This window comes from Gallinula chloropus, assembly GCF_964237585.1.
Source record: "Gallinula chloropus genome assembly, chromosome: 28".
Classification (NCBI taxonomy): domain Eukaryota; kingdom Metazoa; phylum Chordata; class Aves; order Gruiformes; family Rallidae; genus Gallinula; species Gallinula chloropus.
In genome coordinates, this window is record NC_140113.1 from 6,578,041 (window position 1) to 6,600,223 (window position 22,183).

General features: G+C 55.2%; 1 protein-coding gene across 1 annotated transcript in view; it reads left to right on the top strand.

Moving 5' to 3' along the window:
• The window catches only part of LOC311201740 (fibrillin-2-like), a gene marked incomplete at both ends in the record, with an annotated part of 94,397 nt that overhangs the window by 64,347 nt on the left and 7,867 nt on the right, over window positions 1–22,183 (top strand). The window contains 34 exons of the mRNA XM_084276167.1: window positions 670–795; window positions 1,422–1,547; window positions 2,568–2,687; window positions 3,112–3,249; window positions 3,331–3,381; window positions 4,021–4,146; window positions 4,656–4,883; window positions 5,017–5,142; window positions 5,502–5,630; window positions 10,180–10,305; window positions 10,621–10,746; window positions 11,089–11,211; window positions 11,524–11,649; window positions 11,790–11,915; window positions 12,331–12,453; window positions 12,560–12,682; window positions 13,035–13,160; window positions 13,575–13,697; window positions 14,109–14,231; window positions 14,536–14,697; window positions 15,208–15,276; window positions 15,558–15,683; window positions 16,002–16,127; window positions 16,620–16,769; window positions 16,876–16,947; window positions 17,900–18,025; window positions 18,654–18,779; window positions 19,264–19,389; window positions 19,482–19,598; window positions 19,791–19,919; window positions 20,718–20,837; window positions 21,195–21,320; window positions 21,400–21,552; window positions 21,982–22,047. Coding sequence (XP_084132293.1) covers window positions 670–795; window positions 1,422–1,547; window positions 2,568–2,687; window positions 3,112–3,249; window positions 3,331–3,381; window positions 4,021–4,146; window positions 4,656–4,883; window positions 5,017–5,142; window positions 5,502–5,630; window positions 10,180–10,305; window positions 10,621–10,746; window positions 11,089–11,211; window positions 11,524–11,649; window positions 11,790–11,915; window positions 12,331–12,453; window positions 12,560–12,682; window positions 13,035–13,160; window positions 13,575–13,697; window positions 14,109–14,231; window positions 14,536–14,697; window positions 15,208–15,276; window positions 15,558–15,683; window positions 16,002–16,127; window positions 16,620–16,769; window positions 16,876–16,947; window positions 17,900–18,025; window positions 18,654–18,779; window positions 19,264–19,389; window positions 19,482–19,598; window positions 19,791–19,919; window positions 20,718–20,837; window positions 21,195–21,320; window positions 21,400–21,552; window positions 21,982–22,047 — 4,209 coding nt within the window. The remainder of the gene's footprint in view (window positions 1–669; window positions 796–1,421; window positions 1,548–2,567; window positions 2,688–3,111; window positions 3,250–3,330; window positions 3,382–4,020; window positions 4,147–4,655; window positions 4,884–5,016; window positions 5,143–5,501; window positions 5,631–10,179; window positions 10,306–10,620; window positions 10,747–11,088; window positions 11,212–11,523; window positions 11,650–11,789; window positions 11,916–12,330; window positions 12,454–12,559; window positions 12,683–13,034; window positions 13,161–13,574; window positions 13,698–14,108; window positions 14,232–14,535; window positions 14,698–15,207; window positions 15,277–15,557; window positions 15,684–16,001; window positions 16,128–16,619; window positions 16,770–16,875; window positions 16,948–17,899; window positions 18,026–18,653; window positions 18,780–19,263; window positions 19,390–19,481; window positions 19,599–19,790; window positions 19,920–20,717; window positions 20,838–21,194; window positions 21,321–21,399; window positions 21,553–21,981; window positions 22,048–22,183) is intronic.

Consider the following 22,183-nt stretch of genomic DNA (forward strand, 5'->3'; position numbering starts at 1 on the left):
TGTTCCAAAAAGGCAGCGAGATGATGCTGATGGAGAGGAAGAGGTGCCACCCACTGTGCTGCCAACCTTCTGTGTTCTGTGCACGTGCACCAGGCACTTGGTGCTGTTGCCAGGGTGGACAGACAGGAGGTAGGTGATGGCAGAGAGGCACATGACTCTCTCTGCCAGAGATCCTGCAGGCCTGAGCCCAGCCACCGCGCTCGTGGGCAGCAGGGGCTGTGCTGCTCACCACACGTGGCTGCAGAACTATCCAAAGATCTCAGTTTGAGGCAGGTGTGTCCAAGGCAAGTCTCTGAAGCTGAGGTTTTGACCTCAGCACTCTGACCTGAGTGCCTAGGATAAAGGTGCTGTGAGGAGGCTCAGGAACACAACAAAAGGACCCAAGAGCCCTTGATGTGGAACTGAGCCATGTCTCTACCCCTTAGCCAGTCCTCTCCTGTGCTCAGAACCCTGTGCTGGATCAGCCTCCCCAGGACAGAGGTGCCCAGCTCCACAGCACTAGGAGAGGAACAAGGCTCCCTAGGACCTACTAGGACAAACCAGGAGGAGTTTCTCCTGAGGGATGCTCCAGCTGGCTATTGACACCAAGGAGACATGAATTTAGGGGTTGCCACTTTCTGTGTTTGCATTTGCTGTGGTCCCTCTAATTTGTCTTCTGTGTCTGTGCAGACATCAATGAATGTGCCCTGAACCCAGACATCTGCCCCAACGGGATGTGTGAGAACCTGCGGGGGAGCTACCGCTGCATCTGCAACCTGGGCTACGAGTCAGACCCCACGGGCAAGAACTGCGTGGGTGAGTTCAGGGCAGCCTGGGCCCAGGGTGGCAGGGGGAGGAACCAGGAGCTGGGTGCTGGTGGGGAAAGGGTGGCACACACTTTGTGTATGAGGCTGGGAGCCAGCCACAGGCCTCCAGCTGCACAGGAGCCTGAGGTCATGCAGCAGCTGATGCCCTCAAGCACTGTCCCCACTCAGGGGTATCTTGTCCAAGTGGAAGAACACAAGTTTCTCTGAGAGAAACTGTATGTACAGGATTTAATGGGCTTTCCTATTAAAGGAAGGAAGGTTTAGATGAGATCTTAAGGGGAATTTCTTTGCAGAGAGAGTGGTGAGGGGCTGGAAGGGGCTGCCCAGAGAGGGGGTGGGTGCCCCATCCCTGGGGGTGTTCCAGGCCAGGTTGGCTGGGGCCCTGGGCAACCTTGTGTAGCTCCAGGCCTGGAGGTTGGTGTCCCTGCCTGTGGCAGGGGGTTGGAGCTCTGGGACCCTTGGGGTCCCTCCCAGCCCAGACCATTCTATGATTGTATTGCTTTGAGGATGGTACCACTTTCTGTGCCTCTCAGGCTGCCAGGGCTCTGTAGGGCCGGCAGGTAGAAGAGTGGCCACTGGTGATGTAGCTCAGAAACCCCATCTCTCTGCCCACAGATGTGGATGAATGCACTGTCAATCGTTTGCTGTGTGACAACGGCCTGTGCCGCAACACACCCGGCAGCTACACCTGCACCTGCCCCAAGGGCTTTGTCTTCAGGACGGAGACAGATACCTGTGAAGGTAACGTGACTCTGGGGGCAACAGAGAACACTTCCACAGGGTGTGAAGAGTGAACTGTGGTTTGAGGTCCTCCCTGAAAAGGAACTCGACGTCTGACATGCCTCTGGTTCCCTTCTGACCACAGTGGTTTGCCCTGGAGAAGGTCCAGCCTTGGGGTTTGTGGGTTTGAGGGTTTTTTAGCCTGGGGGGAAATTTCACACTTCATTCAGAACAGTGGACATCCAAACACAGAACATCTGGGCTTTGCAGTGGCTGGAAACCAGAACAATTTCCTCCAGGCCTCCAAAATTTTAGCTAAAACCTCACCAAAATTGCAAGTTTGGGGGGGATTTGATTGAAAGTTTACAGTTTGGAGTGGGGGAAATTGTTTCCTGCCCACAAAGTCCTCATTCGTTTGAGAACTGGCACTTTGCACAGAAATGTCTGTTTAGAGAAAAAAATAAACCCTGCTGTTCTCTAAAGAAGGTGAGGAGTGGAGTGGTGAGGGGCTGGAAGGGGCTGCCCAGAGAGGGGGTGGGTGTCCCATCCCTGGGGGTGTTCAAGGCCAGGTTGGCTGGGGCCCTGGGCAACCTTGTGTAGCTCCAGGCCTGGAGGTTGGTGTCCCTGCCTGTGGCAGGGGGTTGGAGCTCTGGGACCCTTGGGGTCCCTCCCAACCAGGACCAGGCTGGGATTCTATGGTTCTATGGCAAATGTGGTGTAGCCTCATGTCTGATTCAGACAGATACATTCAGCCCTGAGCGAGTGGGTCCACCACTCCCCAGTAGTTCCAAGCAGTTGCACCCCCCAGGCTCAGTCCTAAAGCAGCTCCCTAACTTCATGGTGCCTGCTGACTGTGCCCATCCCCTTCAAGGTGGTCCATACTTGAGTTGTGCTGGACTCCTGTAGTCCAGACTGGTGATCCTCTGAACAGTTGGAAACATCCCTTCTTCATGTGCCTGGCTTCTCATCTCCCCCAGTCTCTGGCCCAGAACCCTGGGTCCCATGGCAGGACCTGCAGTGTCAGTCCCTTTCTTCCCACAGATATCAACGAGTGCACCTCTAACCCTTGTGTGAACGGCGTCTGCAGGAACAATGCTGGCTCCTTTGCTTGTGAGTGCTCCCCAGGCAGCAAGCTGGACCCCAGTGGCACCATCTGTGTGGGTAAGGACCTGGGCTGGAGCAGAGAAGGCTGTGGGGGGACCTCACTGCAGCCTCCCCGTCCCTGGAGGGAGCAGAGGAACAGGAGGGGAATCAGCTTGTTAAGAGGGGAGATAATGGCAGGACAAGGGGGCTGGAGTGAAGCTGGAGGAGGGAAGGGGGAGAGGAGATATCGGGGGGAAGATTTTACAGAGAGTGGTGAGGGGCTGGAACAGGCTGCCCAGAGAGGGGGTGGGTGCCCCATCCCTGGGGGTGTCCAAGGCCAGGTTGGCTGGGGCCCTGGGCAACCTTGTGTAGCTCCAGGCCTGGAGAGCAGTAGTCACCTTGCAGCTCAGGGATAGCTTCTCCTTGTAGCCTGGCTGCTGTGAAGCTGGGAACCTCCACTGAGGAGCAGCTCTTCACTCACACCTTGTCTTTGCCCCTGCAGACAGCATGAAAGGGACCTGCTGGCTGAACATCCAGGATGGGCGTTGCGAGGTGAACATCAACGGGGCCACTCTGAAGTCGGAGTGCTGTGCTACGCTGGGGGCAGCGTGGGGCAGCCCCTGCGAGCGCTGTGAGATCGGTAAGGGCTCTGCTTGGCACAGGGAGCAGGAAGGCAGGAGGTGGCCCGTTTCTCTGCTGACATTCCCCTGTTCCCTTGCAGATACCGCCTGTCCCCGGGGATATGCGAGGATGAAGGGGGTCACCTGTGAAGGTAGAGTGCTGCAGGATCAGAAGATCTTGTTTTCTTCATTTGGAACATGGTCATTGTTTATTTTCTGCTGTCCTGTATCTCTGAGTCTGGGGGGGGAGCTACACTTCTGGCCCTTTGTTGGCCTCCCTCCATTATGCTCATCTCTCTCTCATATGGAGGAACTAGACATAGTTATGGCCTCACCAGTGCTGAGTAGAGGGCAAGACTCACCTCCTTCAGCAGGCCACAGTCCTCCTAAAGCAGCCCAGGATACCATTAGCCTTCTCTGCAGCAAGGGCACGTTGCTGTCTCATGTTCAACTTGGTGTCTACCAGGACTCCCAGGTCCTTTTCTGCCAAGCTGGTTTCCAGCTAGGGGACTCCCAGTATATACTGGTGCATGGGCTTGATCCTTCCCCAGTGCAGGACTTTGCAGTTCTCCATGTTGAACTGGACAAGGCTCCAGGCAGCCCATTTCTCCAGCCTGCCAAGGTCCCACGTGGATGTGGCTGTTCATGGAGCGTTTTTGTCGTAACAAGTTGCCAGTTTTAGTCTGGGGGCAGCCCTGGGCTCCTCTCACCTCCTCCAGCAGCCCCTCAAGGCCATGCTGGGCTTGGCCATGTGCCACTCTCATGCCTGTCTCTTGCTTTTGTGCCCACAGATGTGAATGAGTGCGAGGTCTTCCCTGGCGTCTGCCCCAACGGGCGCTGTGTGAACACAGCTGGCTCCTTTCGCTGCGAGTGTCCGGAGGGACTGACCCTTGATGGCACTGCTAGGACATGTGTGGGTAAGGAGCCCTCATCTCACCCACCTCCTGGTCCCTGTTCAGCCCTGTCTGCAGAGGTCCTCACGCAGCAGTGCTGGGAACTGGGTGATGGCCCTTCGTACCTGGCAGGGATTGCCAAGCCCAGCAGCCTGCCTAAGGCAAGGCTGCCCCAGCATCACATCCCCAGGTCCAGCCAGTAGTACCATCATTCTCCTTAGGTGGACTTCAAGGGTAGCCTGATCTGTGTGCTCCATTTTCAAGGGTCCACAGCTTCTGATCATTGTCAGGGATTAAACTGTCAAGAGAGAACCTGAGTGGTTAATGACACGACCCTTGTCCATTCTATTAAATCTCTCCTAGCATCCCAAACAAGGTGGCCTCGTCCACATGGCCCGTGCCTGGGTGTTGTTTGGTGGGTGCCCCAGCCTGAGCTGTCCCAGGACCTTGCTAACTGTGTCATGGAAAATTGTCCATCTGGTTTTGCCAGCTGTGGTGCTGCAGGCAAGGGCTGAGCTCTGCTCTCTCACCAGACGTGCGTGTGGAGCAGTGCTACATGAAGTGGGATGAGGATGAGTGCACGGAGCCCCTGCCAGGCAAGTACCGGATCGACATGTGCTGCTGTTCTGTGGGCTCAGCCTGGGGCATCGACTGTGAAGAGTGTCCCAAGGCTGGCACCAGTGAGTACAAGGCCATCTGCCCGAGGGGACCCGGCTTTGCCAACAGAGGAGACGTGCTTTCAGGAAGACCCTTCTACAAAGGTGAGGGAAAGAAAAGAGGGGAGCTGCTGAGCTGCTCAGCTGCAGCCCAGGGAACCTGCTGCCTGCCCTGGGGCTCTGGGTTCACTGCAGACATCCCCTCCCTGAAACACTGCTCTTCTGCTTTCACCCATAGATGTGAATGAATGTAAGGTCTTCTCTGGGCTGTGCACTCATGGGACCTGTCGAAACACCATTGGCAGCTTCAGGTGTATCTGTGGCAACGGCTTTGCTTTGGATGCTGAGGAAAGGAACTGCACAGGTAAGGGAGGAGTAACCCCACTCCGAACCACTCTTGCCCATCTTGCTGTCTTGCCTGCCTTGTGGGATGCTTCCATGCCGGAGGAGTCATGGCAGTTATCTTGGAGACATGTAGAGAACCCAAGGGCAGGACTGTGAGCAGAAGGTTCCTCCCAGTTGTGGGGTGAAGGACCAGCCCTACGCCAGGGAGAAAGCTTAGCTGCTGTGTCTCCCTCCAGGAAGACGAGTTTCCTTGGTCTTCTGGGTCAGACTCTCCAGTCCTTGTTCAGTGAATTTGATGTGCAGTACAGGCAGCCCAGAGTCAGCTGTAGCAGCGCCTGGGGTCTGTCCTGCCTCCACTACCTGGTCTTCATCCCCCAGACATCGACGAGTGCCGCATCTCGCCGGACCTGTGTGGCCATGGCACCTGTGTCAACACGCCGGGCAGCTTCGAGTGCGAGTGCTTCGAAGGCTACGAGAGCGGCTTCATGATGATGAAGAACTGCATGGGTGAGGACTTGTCTCTGGGCAAGGGCAGCACCCTTGCTCTTTTGCACCAGGGAAGGAAGTGGCTGGTCCAGGTCTGACAAAGGGCTCCGTGTCAGGCTGCTCTCTGTGCATCTGAGCAGCCCCTGCTCTGCCCGGGGTGTTCTGCTTGTTGCCGTTGCAGAAGCAGAGCCAGGGGGCTGTAGAGAGAGGAGGTGCTGTGTGTGTGGCTGAGCACACTGTAGATGTCACCCTGGGAGGACAGAAAAGCATATGTGGGGTGAAGTGAGTGGTTCATGGGGCAGAGCACAGGCTGTGCCCCCCAGAGAAAGAGGGGCAAAGAGGCAGAGCTGTAGCCTCTGCCTCCTGGTGTAGATGCTGTGTTTTACATGGGCTGGTGGCCCCATGTGCCCCAGGGCTCTGCACTGTGCCAGGCAAGGGCAGACTGGGAAAAGGTGGCCAGGCTTGGGGCCAAAACTGGGAGCCTTCCCTCAGAGACCTCTACTTACAAGGACCTCCTGGAGCAGAGCCCAGAGCCTGGGCTGGTGGTGCCTCTTGAGCTGGGGAAGGAGACTGGCAGCACAGGACAGGGTCAGGGAGGACTCTGGGTATAGTGCCAGGCCCAGGGCAGTGTCTTGGGCTCTTCCTGTCATGATACTCCTGGGACATCCTTACTCCTGCCCTGCCACCTCCTGGCCACCTCAGCTATCATAGCCCAGAGGGGGGTCCACCCCAGGAGCCTATGGGGCCACCAAACATCTTTTCTCAAGTTCTTTCCCACCCCTTTCCTGCTTGCTACACCCAAAGGGCATTTCCCTGTAATCCCAGTGCAATGTTCCCTTCCCTTTTATGTAAGGCTGAGGCCTTGTATTGCCTCTTTCCTCTTGTACAACCTTCATTTACCTGGATCTTCCCCCCCACCAAACCCTGGCCACTAACCTTCCTCTTGTTTCAGCCACCAGCAGCTGGAGCCTGAGCCTGGCATTGTCACTGAGCTGGGACAGGATCCATGCCTGGTATCTTCATTCCTGCTATGCAGGGAGATGGCAGCCTTTGTGCTGGGGGTTGGCTAGTACACGGTGGGGCTCTGCCAGGGCAGCAGCTTGAACTCAATGGCTGTGAGCTCCAATTCTCATACACTCTTGGCTGTTTCCTTTTCATCTCCTTCTAATTCTTTTTGGCCTTGTGTTACCCATCTAGTATTTATCCTGCCACTGATTATTTACATATCCACACTCTAAATGTACATCCATCTCCAGACATTAATATATGTTCAACCCTTACATTAACCTACATATTTTCAAACACCTTTGCAGAATGTTTCTCAACTTGTGGATCTTTTTGTGTGGTCTCCCATCCTAAACCACAGTTATCTTCTTAACCTGGGACACCAACCTGCCCCAAAATGTTGTCAGGGCCTGGAACAGGCTGCCCAGGGAGGGGCTGAGTCACCTTCCCTGGGGGTGTTGAACAGAGGGTAGATGAGGTGCTCAGGGATCTGGTTCAGCACAGGATGGGAATGGTTGGACTGGATGATCTTAAAGGTCTTTTCCAGCCTGGGGATTCTGTGAAATTCTGTCTCATACACCACATGAGCCATTTTAATCCAGTTACATGGAGCTTGGTCCCTTTTCCAGATAATATATGTTCCTTGCAAGTAGCTGTCAATTATATCATTGTTAGATGAAAGCTGAGATTAGATCTATTGTTTCCACTCCTGTACTAGGAGACACGTTAAGCTTTGGTCTTACTGCACTGCTTGGCCTCCTCCTGTCATTGCACATCCTCCAGCCACGTGCCATAAATGAAATGCCTCCACTGGCAGGAGAACATGCAGATATCTCACACCTCTCAGCAAGAGGTCCATCATTTCACAGCTTGTGTCTTTTCTAGCCCTGAATCTTGCTGATTCACCCAGTTTTCTCAGGCTGCTTTCCACCAGATCCTTTCTACAATGACTTTCACCCTGGTCTGACTTGCCTGGGATATCTACCAACAGTAGCTGTTTCTGTACCTTCCCTTGGGATTGGAGTCCTCAGCAATTTCATATCAGCTTCAACCACTGATCAGGCCCCTGCCCAGTACCCCAAACATTTGCTCAGATCAAGTCATTCATGAGAAGTCCTGGTAGACCATCTGCATTCTTCTACCCCTCTCTATTTCCAGTTACAGTCCTAAGGCTTCCCTTTCACCTGCGTGTTTAATGGCCCTTTATCCTCAGATAATTCTTCACAGCTCCTCCCATCTGGCCAAAGTTTGTTTTTATTCTGTCAGATTCTCATCTGTTTTCAATTTAATAATTCTTGTTTGCAGCTTAAAAAAAAAGAAAAATCCCATCAATGACCTCAGTGCCTCAGTTTGTCTCCAACAAGTCAGCCAGACTGCTGCTCTCCTCTAATTCCTGGCATACCATGTTCCTCTTCTCAGCTGTCTAGCCAGACTTAACTTGTCTGACTGACCTAGTCTTAATTTTCTGCTCTTTCTGCTTTGGCTTGGACTTTTCAAACCACATCAATCTGTGGCACGATTCAGTACCATTTAGTTATTATTCATATTTGATTCTCTTGTGTTCTTTCAAATATATTCCTGGCATGGTTTTCTGTCCTTTCTGTACAGTTTGTAGCAGGTTACCACAGATCACACTGATCCTCCTCCTCCTCCTCTTCCATTTCTGAGACACTGAGAAGGTCACAGTGCCCACTGATGGCCAACTGACCTCTTTCAGTAGGAGATTTACAGTATCTTTATGTGAGGATGCTGTGTTTAATTGTTATTCTCTTTTAAATGCTCACAATTATTCGCATGATTCCACCTTAATCCTGTTTCCTAGCTGACAGGAGATTGAGTCGTTTCACCCCAGAGGGTGTTGTGACACTATGACACTTCCCATGGTCAAGGATTAACTTCTTCCTGCCTGTGTTTGGCAGAAGAACTTGGCTTTGGCCTCACAAGGGATGAATTCTTGCCAGCCCCTGGCAATAATCAACATCAGGGCTCAACCTCCATCCTGCAGTTCATTAGGAACAGTCTCCCACCACAGGGAACAGGAGCCATGGGTCCTGCAGGACTGTAGTAGGGGCCCATCATCCCCGTTGGCAGATGTATTCCAGTCCACTTCAGCTGCAGACAGGCTGAAAAATCTCAACAGGGTGTTTTATTCAAGTAAGGTGAAAGATTCCAGTCTTAATTATAAGCCTGGGATCAGAAAAATCAACATATGAGAATAAAATGGGTTATTTGAACGTCTCTGACATCACTCCCTTGGGCTGCTGTCACTAAGGGCTTCTGGGGGCATTTTTTTTTAGCTCCTTCAATTAATTTCTAGCACCCAGTGGCTTTGAATTCTGAATGCACATGTCTCAGAGTAGAACTGTGGGCAGATGGATCCTCTTGTGCCAGAGACCTTCCCCTTTTCTGCTCTCTTACTGTCAGTGCAGGACATCTTGAGCCAGTGTTAGGGACGTGCAGGAGTGCAACATCTTCTGAATCTATTCTGGGACCAGAATGGAGAACCTCATTCCCAGATTCCTGTTGAGAGGATAAGATTAGGTGAGATTGAGAGGTAAAGGATCAGATTCATCTGGTACTTGCCCTTCCAAAGAGCATAACTTGCACTGTGAAGCACTGCAAGTACCACAGCCCCATCTGGACACCAACCTGTGTGCCCTGTCCCAGGGACCCTGCTTGGGCAGGGGGTGGGACCCCATGGGCTCTGGGGGGCCCTTCCCACCCCTATAATTCTTTGAGTCTGTGACTCTGTGATTCTAGTAGATCCCAAAGTTCTTTCTCCTGGTGCCATGGAGAATGAATAGCTGACAAAGCTTCCCAGTTCTGATCCTTGCAGTGCTGTATCTCCTCCTCCTGTTGGTTTTAGTTCCCAGCCATCACCACTGCACCATTCCAGTGGTTCCCTTGGTTGGTTGGTTGGTTTTTAGCCTTGCACCTGCAAACTTTTCCATCACTGTTTTGCATTTTTAATGCCAGCAGCCTGGTTTCATCTGTGTTTGGCTGGATCACATCTCTCTCACAGCAGTTTCATCTATTTCAGGATCTCCAGTTCCTAGGAAGCTCAGTCCCTCTCTGTCCATATGGGATTTTTCTCAGAAACACAGAGACTATTTCCCTAGCCCTGTGTGTGATACTGGGACTACAGTAAGGGCTGTCCCCAAGAAAGCCTTGTCTCTTAGTCTTATACCAACCACAATACACATTTTCCAAGGAAAATCTGCTGATGGGGCTTATGGAAATGCACTAAGACAGGTGGGATGGAAGCTAGGAGCTATCCTTCTAGTCTTTGCTGGACAAAGCTAATACCTTTATTCCTCCTTACGTTACGCTTTACATTCTATGGATGTTAAGGCAAGAGTTGCAGATTCCCAAAGTCCATACTTTGACTGCGAGTCCAGTGGACTCATCCAAGCCTTGGATTCATTGCCCTGTTAATTTTGTGTTGTCCCTCTGTTTTGTGATATATCTCTGGTGATGGGTCTGTGGTGTTTGGCACCAGCACCCCATCATCTGGAAAAGCCAGCTGAAGGAGACAGGCCACCCCATTTCATGTCATTCTCTGCAGATATCAATGAGTGTGAGAGAGACCCACTGCTGTGCCGAGGAGGGATCTGCATGAACACTGATGGCAGCTTTGAATGCATCTGCCCCCCTGGACATGAGCTGATGTCTGAAGGGAACACTTGCATAGGTGAGATGATGCAAAGCCTTGTTGTGACCTGAGTTCTTGTTCAAGGGTAACGATATGGGGAGATGTGGATCTCTCCTTGCAGTCCTGTGTGTGAGTAGAACACACTCATCCAGGGAGGACCAATGTCATCCCCAGGGTTTCAGTACAATTATGATGTCTCTTGTTCCACCTGCTGTTCACTGAAGGCTGGTCAATGGGGCAATGACAAGTCCAGTTTGGAGACAGGAGTCAGCAGGGACCCCCAGGGATGGGTACCAAGTGATGCTCAGCATGGCACCAGCGTGGCTGGCTGCTCAAACTGTTCTTCCCATCCAGATATCAACGAATGCTCCCTCAGTGACAACCTGTGTCGCAACGGGCGCTGCGTCAACGTCATTGGTACCTACCAGTGCGCCTGTGATTCGGGCTTCCAGGCCACCCTGGACAGGCAAGGCTGTGTTGGTGAGTGCTCCCCTTTCCCAAAGAGCTGCACCAAGATCCCAGCATGAATCCAGAACCCTCCTGGCCTCATCCCTTCCATAGTGCTCACTGGGCTGGGGCTGGGGGCAAGTTAGTGCCAGGCAAGGGGGGAACCTCCTGGCTGAGCACTGCTGGAACGGGGTGCTCATCGCTGTGAAACTACTGTGGTTGGCAGAGAGGGCAAGAGGTGCCGCCCTCTGGCTTGGCCAGCCTTGTTTCCTCTTCAGCACCCTCCCACTCCATCCCTGTGTCTGAGCAGCTCTGCAAGGCCCATGGCCCAGCCCACGGCCCGAGCAGCTGCCTGACTTCTCCCTTCCCCCCCAGACATCGATGAGTGCACCATCACCAACGGCGGCTGTGACACCCACTGCTCCAACTCAGAGGGCAGCTACGAATGCAGCTGCAGCGAGGGCTACGCACTGATGCCAGACAAGAGGTCATGTGCAGGTAAGGAGCCAGCTTGGCTCTTGGAGGTGCTGCCCCAGGGAGCTCTGTGTCATAGCCAGTCAGCCATAGTGCTGGTTTCAGGGTGAAGGAGGGGGTGTCTCAGTTTTAAGTCAGTTCAGAGAGGTTGTTCCCCTGGGAGGGTGGTTTTGCTTTGCATTTCAATGTCCTGCCCCTCATTTCAGGCTCCAGAGTCCTGTAACTACGTGATTTGGAGCAAAGCTCCTCCTCTGACTCACTCCTGCCCCCTCCTGTGCCCTCAGTACCCTTTCACAGGCTCGAATTTCTTTACTTTGCAATGGTTTCCTCTTTTAGATATTGATGAATGTGAGGATAATCCAGACATCTGTGACGGTGGGCAGTGCACTAACATCCCTGGGGAGTACCGCTGCCTCTGCTTCGACGGCTTCATGGCATCCCTGGATATGAAGACCTGCATTGGTGAGGACAAGGCTGTGCCCTGGGCACCTGCCAGCACTGCATCACGAGCCTGCTGTTGGGGGGAGGAAGGGAAACAGGTTCACCCCAGAGTCGGGTCCTGGTTGCTCTGGTAGTCCAAGCAAGTGCTTTTTCTCCTGCAGATGTGAACGAGTGTGATCTCAACCCTAACATCTGCCTGCACGGCGAGTGTGAAAACACAAAGGGCTCCTTCATCTGTCACTGCCAGCTGGGCTACTTCGTCAAGAAGGGAACCACAGGCTGCACAGGTGGGAACTCACCAGACCTGGAGGTAGGGATGCTGGTGGGACCCCTCTCAAACACCTCCTGCAGCTGCCATGGAGAGAACCCTTCCCTGTACTGGGGATGCAGTGGATGCCTGGGGATGTGGTTGTGTGCTGGGAGCCCCTCCTGGGCAGGCAGAGATTGCTGGGAAGGCCAGAATGGACATTTTCCTGGTTTATAGTCAGCCCAAGGACCTGCCCTTCATTTTGTGTCTCCATCTTCCAGGAGAGAGCCCAGATCTTCAGCACAAGGGTTCTCCAAAGCACCCTGTTCCCATCCCCTGGGGTTCAGGCTCCCAGGAGCCATTGGTACCCAGACCTGTTAGCAGGATTGTACCCAGCTGCCTGCTCCTCTCCTGGGGGAGCTGAGCATCAGCTCTGGTGTCCTTCCTTCCTGCAGACATTGATGAGTGTGAGATTGGGGCTCACAACTGTGACATGCACGCCTCCTGCATCAACGTGCCTGGGAGCTTCAAATGCAAGTGTCGCACGGGCTGGCTTGGAGATGGGCTGAAGTGCAACGGTGAGTTCTCATCCCAGGAGAGCTGTGTGTCCACCTGGGCCCTGTGTTAGCTGCCCAGGCTTAGAGGAAAGGCCAGAGGCAAAACAAAGGTCTTTTCCCTGCCCAGATCTGGATGAGTGTGCAACTGAAGAGCACAAATGCAACCTGAATGCCAACTGTGTCAACACACCAGGCTCCTACCGCTGTGCCTGCCGAGAAGGCTTCAACGGTGATGGCTTCTCCTGCTCAGGTGAGGCATAGAGACTCAGGTGGCAGCAGGAAGGTGCCTTGGGCATCCTTCTGGGACAGGGAGTCACTCCTGCCCAGCCACCAGCCTGACTCAGCACCTGGCTGCCCATGGCTGAGGTTCCCCAGCCCAGCTGTCCCCCAAAGGCCTCTGCACCACAGCCTGCTCAGATACCCTCAGCCTTCTCAGCAGGTGTTTGGGGAGGATCAAGGCAATGAGAAGTATTGCAGCCCCCTCCTCCCAGCCTCCCAGCAGAGGGGTGGGAGCAAGCTTGTGAGAATCTTCTGGGCAAGCTGAGGGAAGCTCCCATCTTCAGGTGGATGCCCTGTCAGTCTCATGCTTGACTCTTCTCTAGATGTGGACGAGTGTGCAGACAACGTGAACCTGTGTGAGAACGGACAGTGTCTCAATGCACCTGGGGGTTACCGCTGCGAGTGTGAGATGGGCTTCAATCCCACAGAGGACAGCAAGGCCTGCCAGGGTAAGTGCACAGAGATTTCATTGATGCTTCATGAGATCCAGCATCCACCTCCCTTCTGGCCTTGGTCTCTCCACTGGACTGTCCATCACTAAGCAAGACCCACCATTACCTGGTGGTGCAAAGCTCCTGAGGTGCCAGCTCTTCCACCTACAAGAGTTGGTCCCCAGCCTACAGAGAGGCTGGGCTAAGCCAAGGATTCAAGATGTGGACAAATCAGCATAACAGGGGTGAGGGGAGAGAGCATACACACAGTGTGCCTGGTCCTGCTCACCCAGGAGGTGGTGGTGTCCCACGGCACTAGAACCACCCTGAGCAGATGGGCTGTGGCTCTGCTTTGTGACAGGGATAGGAGAGGCCTGTTGCTTGGCCCTCACTCTGCTAGGTCCTGAGTCCCCAGTTCTCCCTCTTTTGCAGACATTGATGAATGCACCTTCCAGAATATCTGTGTCTTTGGGACCTGCCAGAACCTGCCCGGGATGTTCCGCTGTGCCTGTGACGATGGCTACGAACTGGACAGGAGTGGAGGCAACTGCACAGGTATGGGGCTTTCACAGGCCTGCTGGGTAAGGATCACTGCTCTGTGACTTGTGAGCTTGCCCCAGCCATGACAGTGAGTGACACAACCAGCCCAGAGCCACTTAAGTGTCCCTGGGTGATGTGTCTTTGCCCTTGGCAAGGCCTTGATGCTACTGGAAGGTGGGCCTTCAGTGGAGAGGAGGGAGGGCTTGGTGTGGCTCTGTGCCTTTCTTCTGACTCAAGGTAGGGTGGTGTGGGGTAGGACAAGGCAGGCTCTGTTTCCAGAAATGCTTTGCCTAGCATCACATGCAGAGCCCTAGGAACACCATGGTTGTAGGGATACACCCTGAACGTGCAGTGCAGAGCTTAGGGCTGGGGTTCCTGTTGCAGTCATCATCTTTCTTTTCAGCCTTCATCTTTCCATCTTTTCAGACATCAACGAATGTGCAGACCCTGTGAACTGTATCAATGGCTTGTGTGTCAACACCCCTGGCAGCTACCTGTGCAACTGTCCACAGGACTTCGAGTTGAACCCCACTGGTGTGGGCTGCGTGGGTGAGTGGGGACAACCTCCATCCAAGACCTTGGTGATCCTTCTTGGTCCTTCACAGCTGGAGCTGGCCACTACCAGAGGCTGGGGTGTCTGACCACGATCTGCCCTGCCAAGTATCTGGCTGTCCATGATGGGCTTAAGCCTGGCCCACCTCATGTCACTGGTGTGGGCCCTCTCTAGCTGATGGTGAGGCCGTTTGGGACAGAACTGGGTCCTCTATCCCCCTCTCTGCTTCTTGAGGTGGTAGTTCCCTTCCTTCCTCCTGTGCACACAAGGCTTTGCTCACCCACTGCTGTCTCTGTGCAGATACCCGTGTTGGGAACTGCTTCCTGGACACCCAGGACCGAGGAGACGGGGGCATCTCCTGCAGCGCAGAGATCGGAGTTGGAGTCACCCGGGCGTCCTGCTGCTGCTCCCTGGGTCGTGCGTGGGGCAACCCCTGTGAGCTGTGTCCTCCAGCCAACACCAGTGAGTAGGGAAAATGTCTGGGGTGGACTTGGGCACGGGTCAGATGGGGAGTGCAGAGCAGAGAAGAGAAACAGGGCTGCTGCCTTGTGCCTCTTCAACTCAGGCTGCGGTCCTGGGTCCAGATTGTGTTCTCATCGCAGTGGAGCAAGGGAAGCTGAGGAGGCTGTCAGTGCAGAGCTAGACAGGTGGACCAGGGCAGGGGAGAGGTGAAGTAGGGTGGGGAAGATTATGTTGGTTGTGCCTGGGGGAGTCTAGGTTTGGATCCTTTGTTCCTAATCACAGTAGGCTGGGGGAGAGCAATGGGTGTAGAATAACCCTGATCAGGGGTGGGCAGAGAGACACAGGGCAGCCAAGTTGGCTTGGTATATGATGGGAGTCAGGCTGCTCCATCTGGACCCCGTCACCATCCTCATGGCTTATTTCTCCTGGGCATGTCCTGGTTCTCCCTACCCTTCCTGTTTCATGGGAGCCCGCTCAGCTCAGGATTCCCCTGATTGACTTTCTCCACAGCTGAGTACAAGACCTTGTGCCCTGGAGGAGAAGGTTTCCGGCCCAACCCCATCACTGTCATCCTGGAAGGTAAGCCAACCCAGCCCTCAGGCCCCTTCACCAGGGGCTTGGGTGCTGGAGGAGCCCAGCCCTGTGTGGGTGCTGTCTGCTGCGGTGTTGCGCTGGCCGGGTGCCCACTGAGCCCCTCACCACAAAATCACAGACAGCCAGTCTGTGCTCTCCTTGGGTGTTCTCCACCCACCTGGATGAGCTGCTTGGGTACCATCAGGGGCTGGAGGTGGTGGGATCAACCCACGGGGGGTGCTGGCGTGGGAGGCAGTGAACAGCTCCCAGCTGCTCTCTCCCCGCAGACATCGACGAGTGCCAGGAGCTGCCGGGCCTCTGCCAGGGCGGCAACTGCGTCAACACCTTTGGCAGCTTCCAGTGTGAGTGTCCCCTTGGCTACTACCTCAACGAGGACACACGCATCTGCGAAGGTAGCTGCGCCCTGGTGCCTGTGCTTGTCTCTGTGTGTGTGTGTGTGTGTGTCTGTGTGTGTGTGTGTGTGTGCACACACGTGTGCCAGAGTTGTACCTGTATCTGGGCTGCCCTAGAAGGGGTTGGCTGAATTCCTTCCCCTTTCTCTCCAGACTTCCCATCCTCATCACAAACCCTATCCCCTTTCCCAGTGCCAGGACAACCTGGTCGCTGTGCCAGCCCCATCCACACCCTGTGCCAAGCTCACCCCAACCCCACATCAGGCCCTTCTCTGCCTGAGCCCTGTGCTTTGACCTCCACTCTCCTTTGTCTGGCAGATATCGATGAGTGCTCAGCTCACATCGGGATCTGTGGCCCTGGGACCTGCTACAACACCCTCGGCAACTATACCTGCGTGTGCCCCCCTGAGTACATGCAAGTCAACGGAGGAAATAACTGCATGGGTATGGCATGGTCCAAGCCTGTGGGAAGGGGGTCTGGCAGCACCCTGCCTGTGCCTGACCCCGTGGGCAGCATGGTGTGGGCAGCGTGGCTGAGCAGATGGAGAAGAAGGGCTGGGAGCAGGGGCTGGGACTCAAGATGCCTGTGTTCATGAGCGCCTCACAGCATCCCTGCCCCTCCACTGCCCATTTTTGCTGTGCTGGAGGGGCTGATGCTCACCCTGCCAGTGGTTAGAGGGAGAGTGGCCGGCACAGAGCGGTGAGAGAGCCAGCAGAGCATTGCCACTGCCTGCTGCTGGGCAGGACCACTGCTCTTGCTGGAGCAGGGCTGCAGCCCACTATTGCAGCCCCTTTGTTGTCCTCCCTTGTGTGTCACCTGCAGTCCCTGAGCTCCAGGACAGATCAGGGTGACATATCCCCAGCAGTGAGTGCCCCAGGGCTGGCAGAGCCTGTTCCTGGTGCTGGCACAAGGCGCAGTCTGGGCTGTCTTTGCAGACATGAGGAAGAGCGTGTGCTATCGCAACTACAACGACACGTGTGAGAACGAGCTCTCCTTCAATATGACCAAGAAGATGTGCTGCTGCTCCTACAACATTGGCAAGGCCTGGAACAAGCCATGTGAGCCCTGCCCCACACCAGCCAGCCGTAAGTCACCCTTTCTGGAAGGGTATCTTGATAGCACAGCCCTCGTCCCTCCCTCCCTCATTGCACCCTGTCAGGCATGGCCATGACCTCAGTGTCCCCCTTCCAGCCGAGTACCAGATCCTGTGTGGGAACCAGGCTCCTGGGTTTATCATCGACATCCACACAGGAAAGCCGATCGGTGAGTAGAGCCCCCACACTTGTTCCCTTCCCCTCCCTTGGTAAATTAATCCTCAAGTGCAGGAGATACAAGGAAAAGAGGTGGCAGACATGGCTGCAAGCTGCTGGTCAAGCCTTCAAGCCCATGTCCTGTGTGGCCAGGCTGCTTAGACCTCCCCACATTTGCAATTGTGCCTTGGTTTCCTGTCCCACCTGGAGACACATCTACCAGAGGCCAGGTGGATCCAGACCCATGAGAGCCCTGGCACTCAGGCTGCCAGCAGCGCTGGGCCAGTAGCAGCAGGAGACTGCTGAGAGCCAAGGTGTCAGGTTGGTGTTTTGGTAGACAGAAAGCTGGAGGAGCTGGTGAAAGCCCTGGGACTTGGGGGTTTTCCACAGATGTTCTGAAGTCGTGAGAGATGGACTCACTGGTAGGTGGTGAGACAAAGAGATTAGCCAGGGGACCGAAGAGGAAGGAGATGGGTTCATCTTCTGCTCCCAGGAAGTGCCGCAGAGGGATCAATGCAGAGGCTGCAGGGGAGGCAGTGGGTTGAGCTGGGCACAGCAACAGAGCCATGGGCCCTGGTGCCATCTCAGTATTTCAGCAACTCTCTGGGCTTCCCATTTGCAGCCTGGTCCCAGGGTCTGAGCAAGTGTCTGTGTCACTGCAGAGACCCTCGGAGAAAACAGGGTGGATGTGCTGGGTGGGATCCCTCCCAACACATGCTGTGCAGGCTCTGTGGGCAATCTGTGGACTCTTGTGTGGCTCTGTAGTGTACCCAGAGTGGCCCTAGCCTGGAATGACCCACCTGATCCTTTATCAGTCCTCCAAGAGATGCTCCACTTTTCATCTGATGGCCCTTTCCAGATGGTCTTCTTTTCAGAATGGCCAAGGGCAGCAGTCTCCCAGCTGTGGGGGATGTTTTCCTCCCTGCTGCCTTCCCAGGATGCTGAGGGATGTTGTCTGTGTGCAGATATTGATGAGTGCAGTGAGATCCCAGCCATCTGCACCAACGGCGTCTGCATCAACCAGATCGGCAGCTTCAGGTGCGAGTGTCCCATTGGGTTCAGCTACAACAACATCCTGCTCATCTGTGAAGGTAACGGGGCTGCTGAGGGGGGCTGCAGGGTGGGTGTTCTCAGCGTGATTCTGGCATCTCCCCACCTCACGGGGCACCAGGGTGAGGGCTGGGAACAGACAGAGTCTTGCATGCAGTGAGGATGACAGAGCCCTGGGACAGGCTGCCCAGGGGGTGTGGAGTCTCCTTCTCTGGAGAGATTCCAGCCCCATCTGGACACCGACCTGTGTGACCTGTCCCAGGGACCCTGCTTGGGCAGGGGGTGGGACCCCATGGGCTCTGGAGGGCCCTTCAACCCCTGTGATTCTGTGATGTTCTCAGCCTTCTTGAAATGTTCCATTTTCAGTGGTTGGACAAATATTGCCGATTTTCATTCATGTTCCTGTCTGGGTTTTCCCTTCCATTGTTTGTTTGGTTTTTTAATAAGTTTTCAAGTGTGAGTGTTTCAAAGTTTCAAGTTGTAACTAAAATCCCCATTATTTTATTGTGGAGCAATAGGAAAACGTTGAAAATCGAGTGGGATCAGAGCAAACCAAGGGCTAAAATTCAGTTGACCCCACTGAGCCCCTCCAGCCCTCCCAGGCTGATGGTGCCTGGTGAGTGCTTGGCTCCCTGCAAGGTCAGGGTCTGCATTGCTCTCCCCCCACAGACATCGACGAGTGCAGCAGTGGGGAGAACCTCTGCCAGCGCAACGCCGACTGCATCAACATCCCGGGCAGTTACAGGTGCGAATGCTCAACAGGATACAAGCTGTCGCCTAGTGGAGCCTGTGTGGGTAAGATGGGAGCTGTTTGCTACCTATTCCAGACACGTGTGTGAGGTGCTGACACCCCTGCCTAGGCTCCTCACATGGCTTTGCAGACCCCACCATGCGTGGTCCCAAGGAAGGGCAGCACGAAGGGCGTGCTCATCCCACGAGTGGGATCCTGGTCTTTTGCTGAGCCTGGGGATTATGACTTGGCTGTGCTGGGATTATGGGATGCCTGTATTTTTGGGACTGTGTGTGGGCTCCTGAGGGATGGGAAGAAGGTCGCTGTGAAGTGCACCTTTCGCCTGGCAGCTCAGACCATTTTCTCCAGTTGAATTGATTTCTTGTGCCCTGTGAAGCCACTTCTCAGCAGACCAAGCCACCACTCTGCTGTGCTGCTGCTCACAGACGCAGCTTCCCAACAGCAGGCAGGGGTCTGCAGAAGGCCCCTGGGCTCTTCCCGCTTGGCCCGTCCCTTCTGCTCACTGCTGCCTGCTTTGCTTCCCTGTAGGTCGCAACGAGTGCCAGGAGATCCCCAACGTCTGCAGCCACGGGGACTGTGTTGACACTGAGGGCAGCTACGTCTGCATCTGCCACAACGGCTTCAAGGCCACGGGGGAGCAGACCATGTGCATGGGTCAGTGTGGCTGCCACGACCCTGCTGTGGCACACCCAAGGCAGTGGCTCTCGGTTCACTCAGCCCCTGAAGCTGTGACCTTCTCTCTGCAGACATTGATGAGTGTGACCGACAGCCCTGTGGCAACGGGACCTGCAAGAACACAGTCGGCTCCTACAACTGCCTCTGCTTCCCTGGCTTTGAGCTGACACACAATAACGACTGCATGGGTGAGCGATGGGACATCCTGACCGCAGGGTCTGCTGACTGGGGCCGAGGTGTCACACAGGGTGTCAGCTCTGCGTCACCTGGCAGTGGCTGTAGGGGTGCCTGTGTGTCAGGGGCGTGGGGCTGGTTTAAGGCAGCTGACACTCACATGCTGTGTGTATCTCCCCACTGTGCTTATCATCTCCCTCCCACAGACATTGATGAGTGTTCATCCCTGGTGGGGCAGGTGTGTCGGAACGGCCAGTGCATCAACAGCATCGGCTCCTTCCAGTGCCTGTGCCAGGAGGGGTATGACCGGACCCCTGATGGGAAGAACTGTGTAGGTGAGTGTCCGGGCAGCAGGCTGGAGCTTCCCAGGGAACTGAGCCATACGTTGGCGTGGCTGGCACTGTGTGGTGTTGTGGGACCTGGTCCCCAGGCTGCTCTGCCTCAGGGTGTTCCCATCAGAGCCAGCTGGGCAGTGCTCAGCTCCAGAACCACTCACAAGGCCCCCAGTCCTGCAGATCCACAGCCTGGTCATTTGACTGCCCATGGGAGGCTGGCCTGGGGTCTGCTGTGGTACATCACCCTTACAGCGATGCAGGGGACAGTCAAGCAAGTCACTTCCCATGTGCTGAGTCCTGCAGGCAGCAAGGAGAAATGTTGTCCTGTCCATGTCCCTAAAGCATGCAGGGCTGTATCAGGGATGCCTTGGGAATCTCCCTGCAGGCAGGGGCTGTGGGGGCACGTCGTATTCTGGTTACTGTTGCCCACTACTGCCTCCTGCAGTGTCCAAGTCCCTGTTCCCTGAGTACAAAAGGTAGAGCATCCTAGAAGATGTTTTACCTGCTTCCCTTGCATCTTTTGGGCAAAGCAGGGTGCAGCTGCAGGTGGGGCTTGGGTACAGCGAGGCACCCTGTACCCAAGTCCTCCGAGCTGAGTACAGACACCAGCACTGGTTATTTGGATGCTCTGTCCCTGGGGGTGTTCAAGGCCAGGTTGGCTGGGGCTCTGGGCAACCTTGTGTAGCTCCAGGCCTGGAGGTTGGTGTCCCTGCCTGTGGCAGGGGGTTGGAGCTCTGGGACCCTTGTGGTCCCTCCCAATCCAGACCAGTCTATGACTCTATGATTTCTCCTCTGCAGACATCAATGAGTGTGTGAGCCTGCCTGGGACCTGCTCCCCAGGCACCTGCCAGAACCTGGAGGGCTCCTTCCGCTGTATCTGCCCCCCTGGCTATGAGGTGCAGAACGACAACTGCATTGGTAATGTTGGCTCTCTGCTTCCTCCTTTCCAGCTCAGCACCTCAAAACAGTCCCAGAATAACCCTATGCTTTGAGTGGGCTAGGCCATGCATCACCACCCCAAATATCCTCTTGAAAGCCATGGAGCACAGAGCTAGGCAAGGCGTGCTCCTGTGATGGGGGAGGCTCAGTGGTCTTGCTGTGCTCTGGCGTCTTCATTGCCCTATTTGCCCTGAGGGTGGGTCAGGGCTGAGGGCTGGGGTGATGTCCTGCAGGCATCAGAGCTCCCAGACATCGCAGCATCAGCAGGTTTCAGTGCAGTGAGGAAAGGGGCAACCTTTGGCTGCTCCATAAGCACTATGTCTCCTGTGCTCCCAGATATCAACGAGTGTGAAGAGGAGCCCAACATCTGCCTTTTCGGGACGTGCACCAACACCCCTGGCAGCTTCCAGTGTGTCTGTCCCCCGGGCTTTGTGCTGTCTGACAACGGCCGGCGGTGCTTCGGTGAGTGGAGCCCGCGGGGGGGGGCAGGGGGGCGGCACCAGCCTGGGTGTCCACAACCCCCCGCGTGTTTCTCCTGCAGACACCCGCCAGAGCTTCTGCTTCACTCGTTTCGACAACGGCAAGTGCTCTGTCCCCAAGGCCTTCAACACCACCAAAGCCCGGTGCTGCTGCAGCAAGATGCCAGGAGAAGGCTGGGGGGACCCCTGTGAGCTGTGCCCGCAGGAGGGCAACGGTAGGTGTGCTGGGGCCTGGCTCTGTGGCAGAGATACGTGTGCCCCCAGCGTCTGAAGAGCTTGGGGATGGTGTGCAGGTCAGGTAGGGCAGCCACAGTGCCAGCCATCCAGCAGCGCAGGCTCCTCTGTCTGGAGGTACTGCCTCCAAACCTAGTAGCCCTTTCTGGACTGCAGCGTGCTCTGGGTCCCCAGCAGCTACAGTCAGGTTTATTTCTGCTTTGGATCTTCTCTCAGTTCTCTGTGGGGCTTTAGATAAGGCAGAAGCACCCAGCACATCCAGAGCCAAGCACAGGAGTTTGCCAAGCAGCCTCCCACGGGCCACGAGCTGTCACACTTTCCATCATGCTCTAGAAGTCTCCAGAGCACATTTTCAGCTTCTGGGAGTGGAAACACCTGTAAGCATATCTCACTTTCATGCTTCCTTCCAGTTGCCTTCCAGGAGCTGTGTCCATACGGCCATGGAGCCATCCCAGGCCCAGGTGACACCCGGGAAGGTAAGGCCTGATCTCGGGATGAGAAGAAACGTACCCTGTGGGCAGGATGCTTAGAAGCAACCAAACTTGGGCTAACTTGAGGCAGGGTTGAAGCCCTGTAGCAGGAGGGGAGGGATGTAGGCCTGAGCTCCCTCCT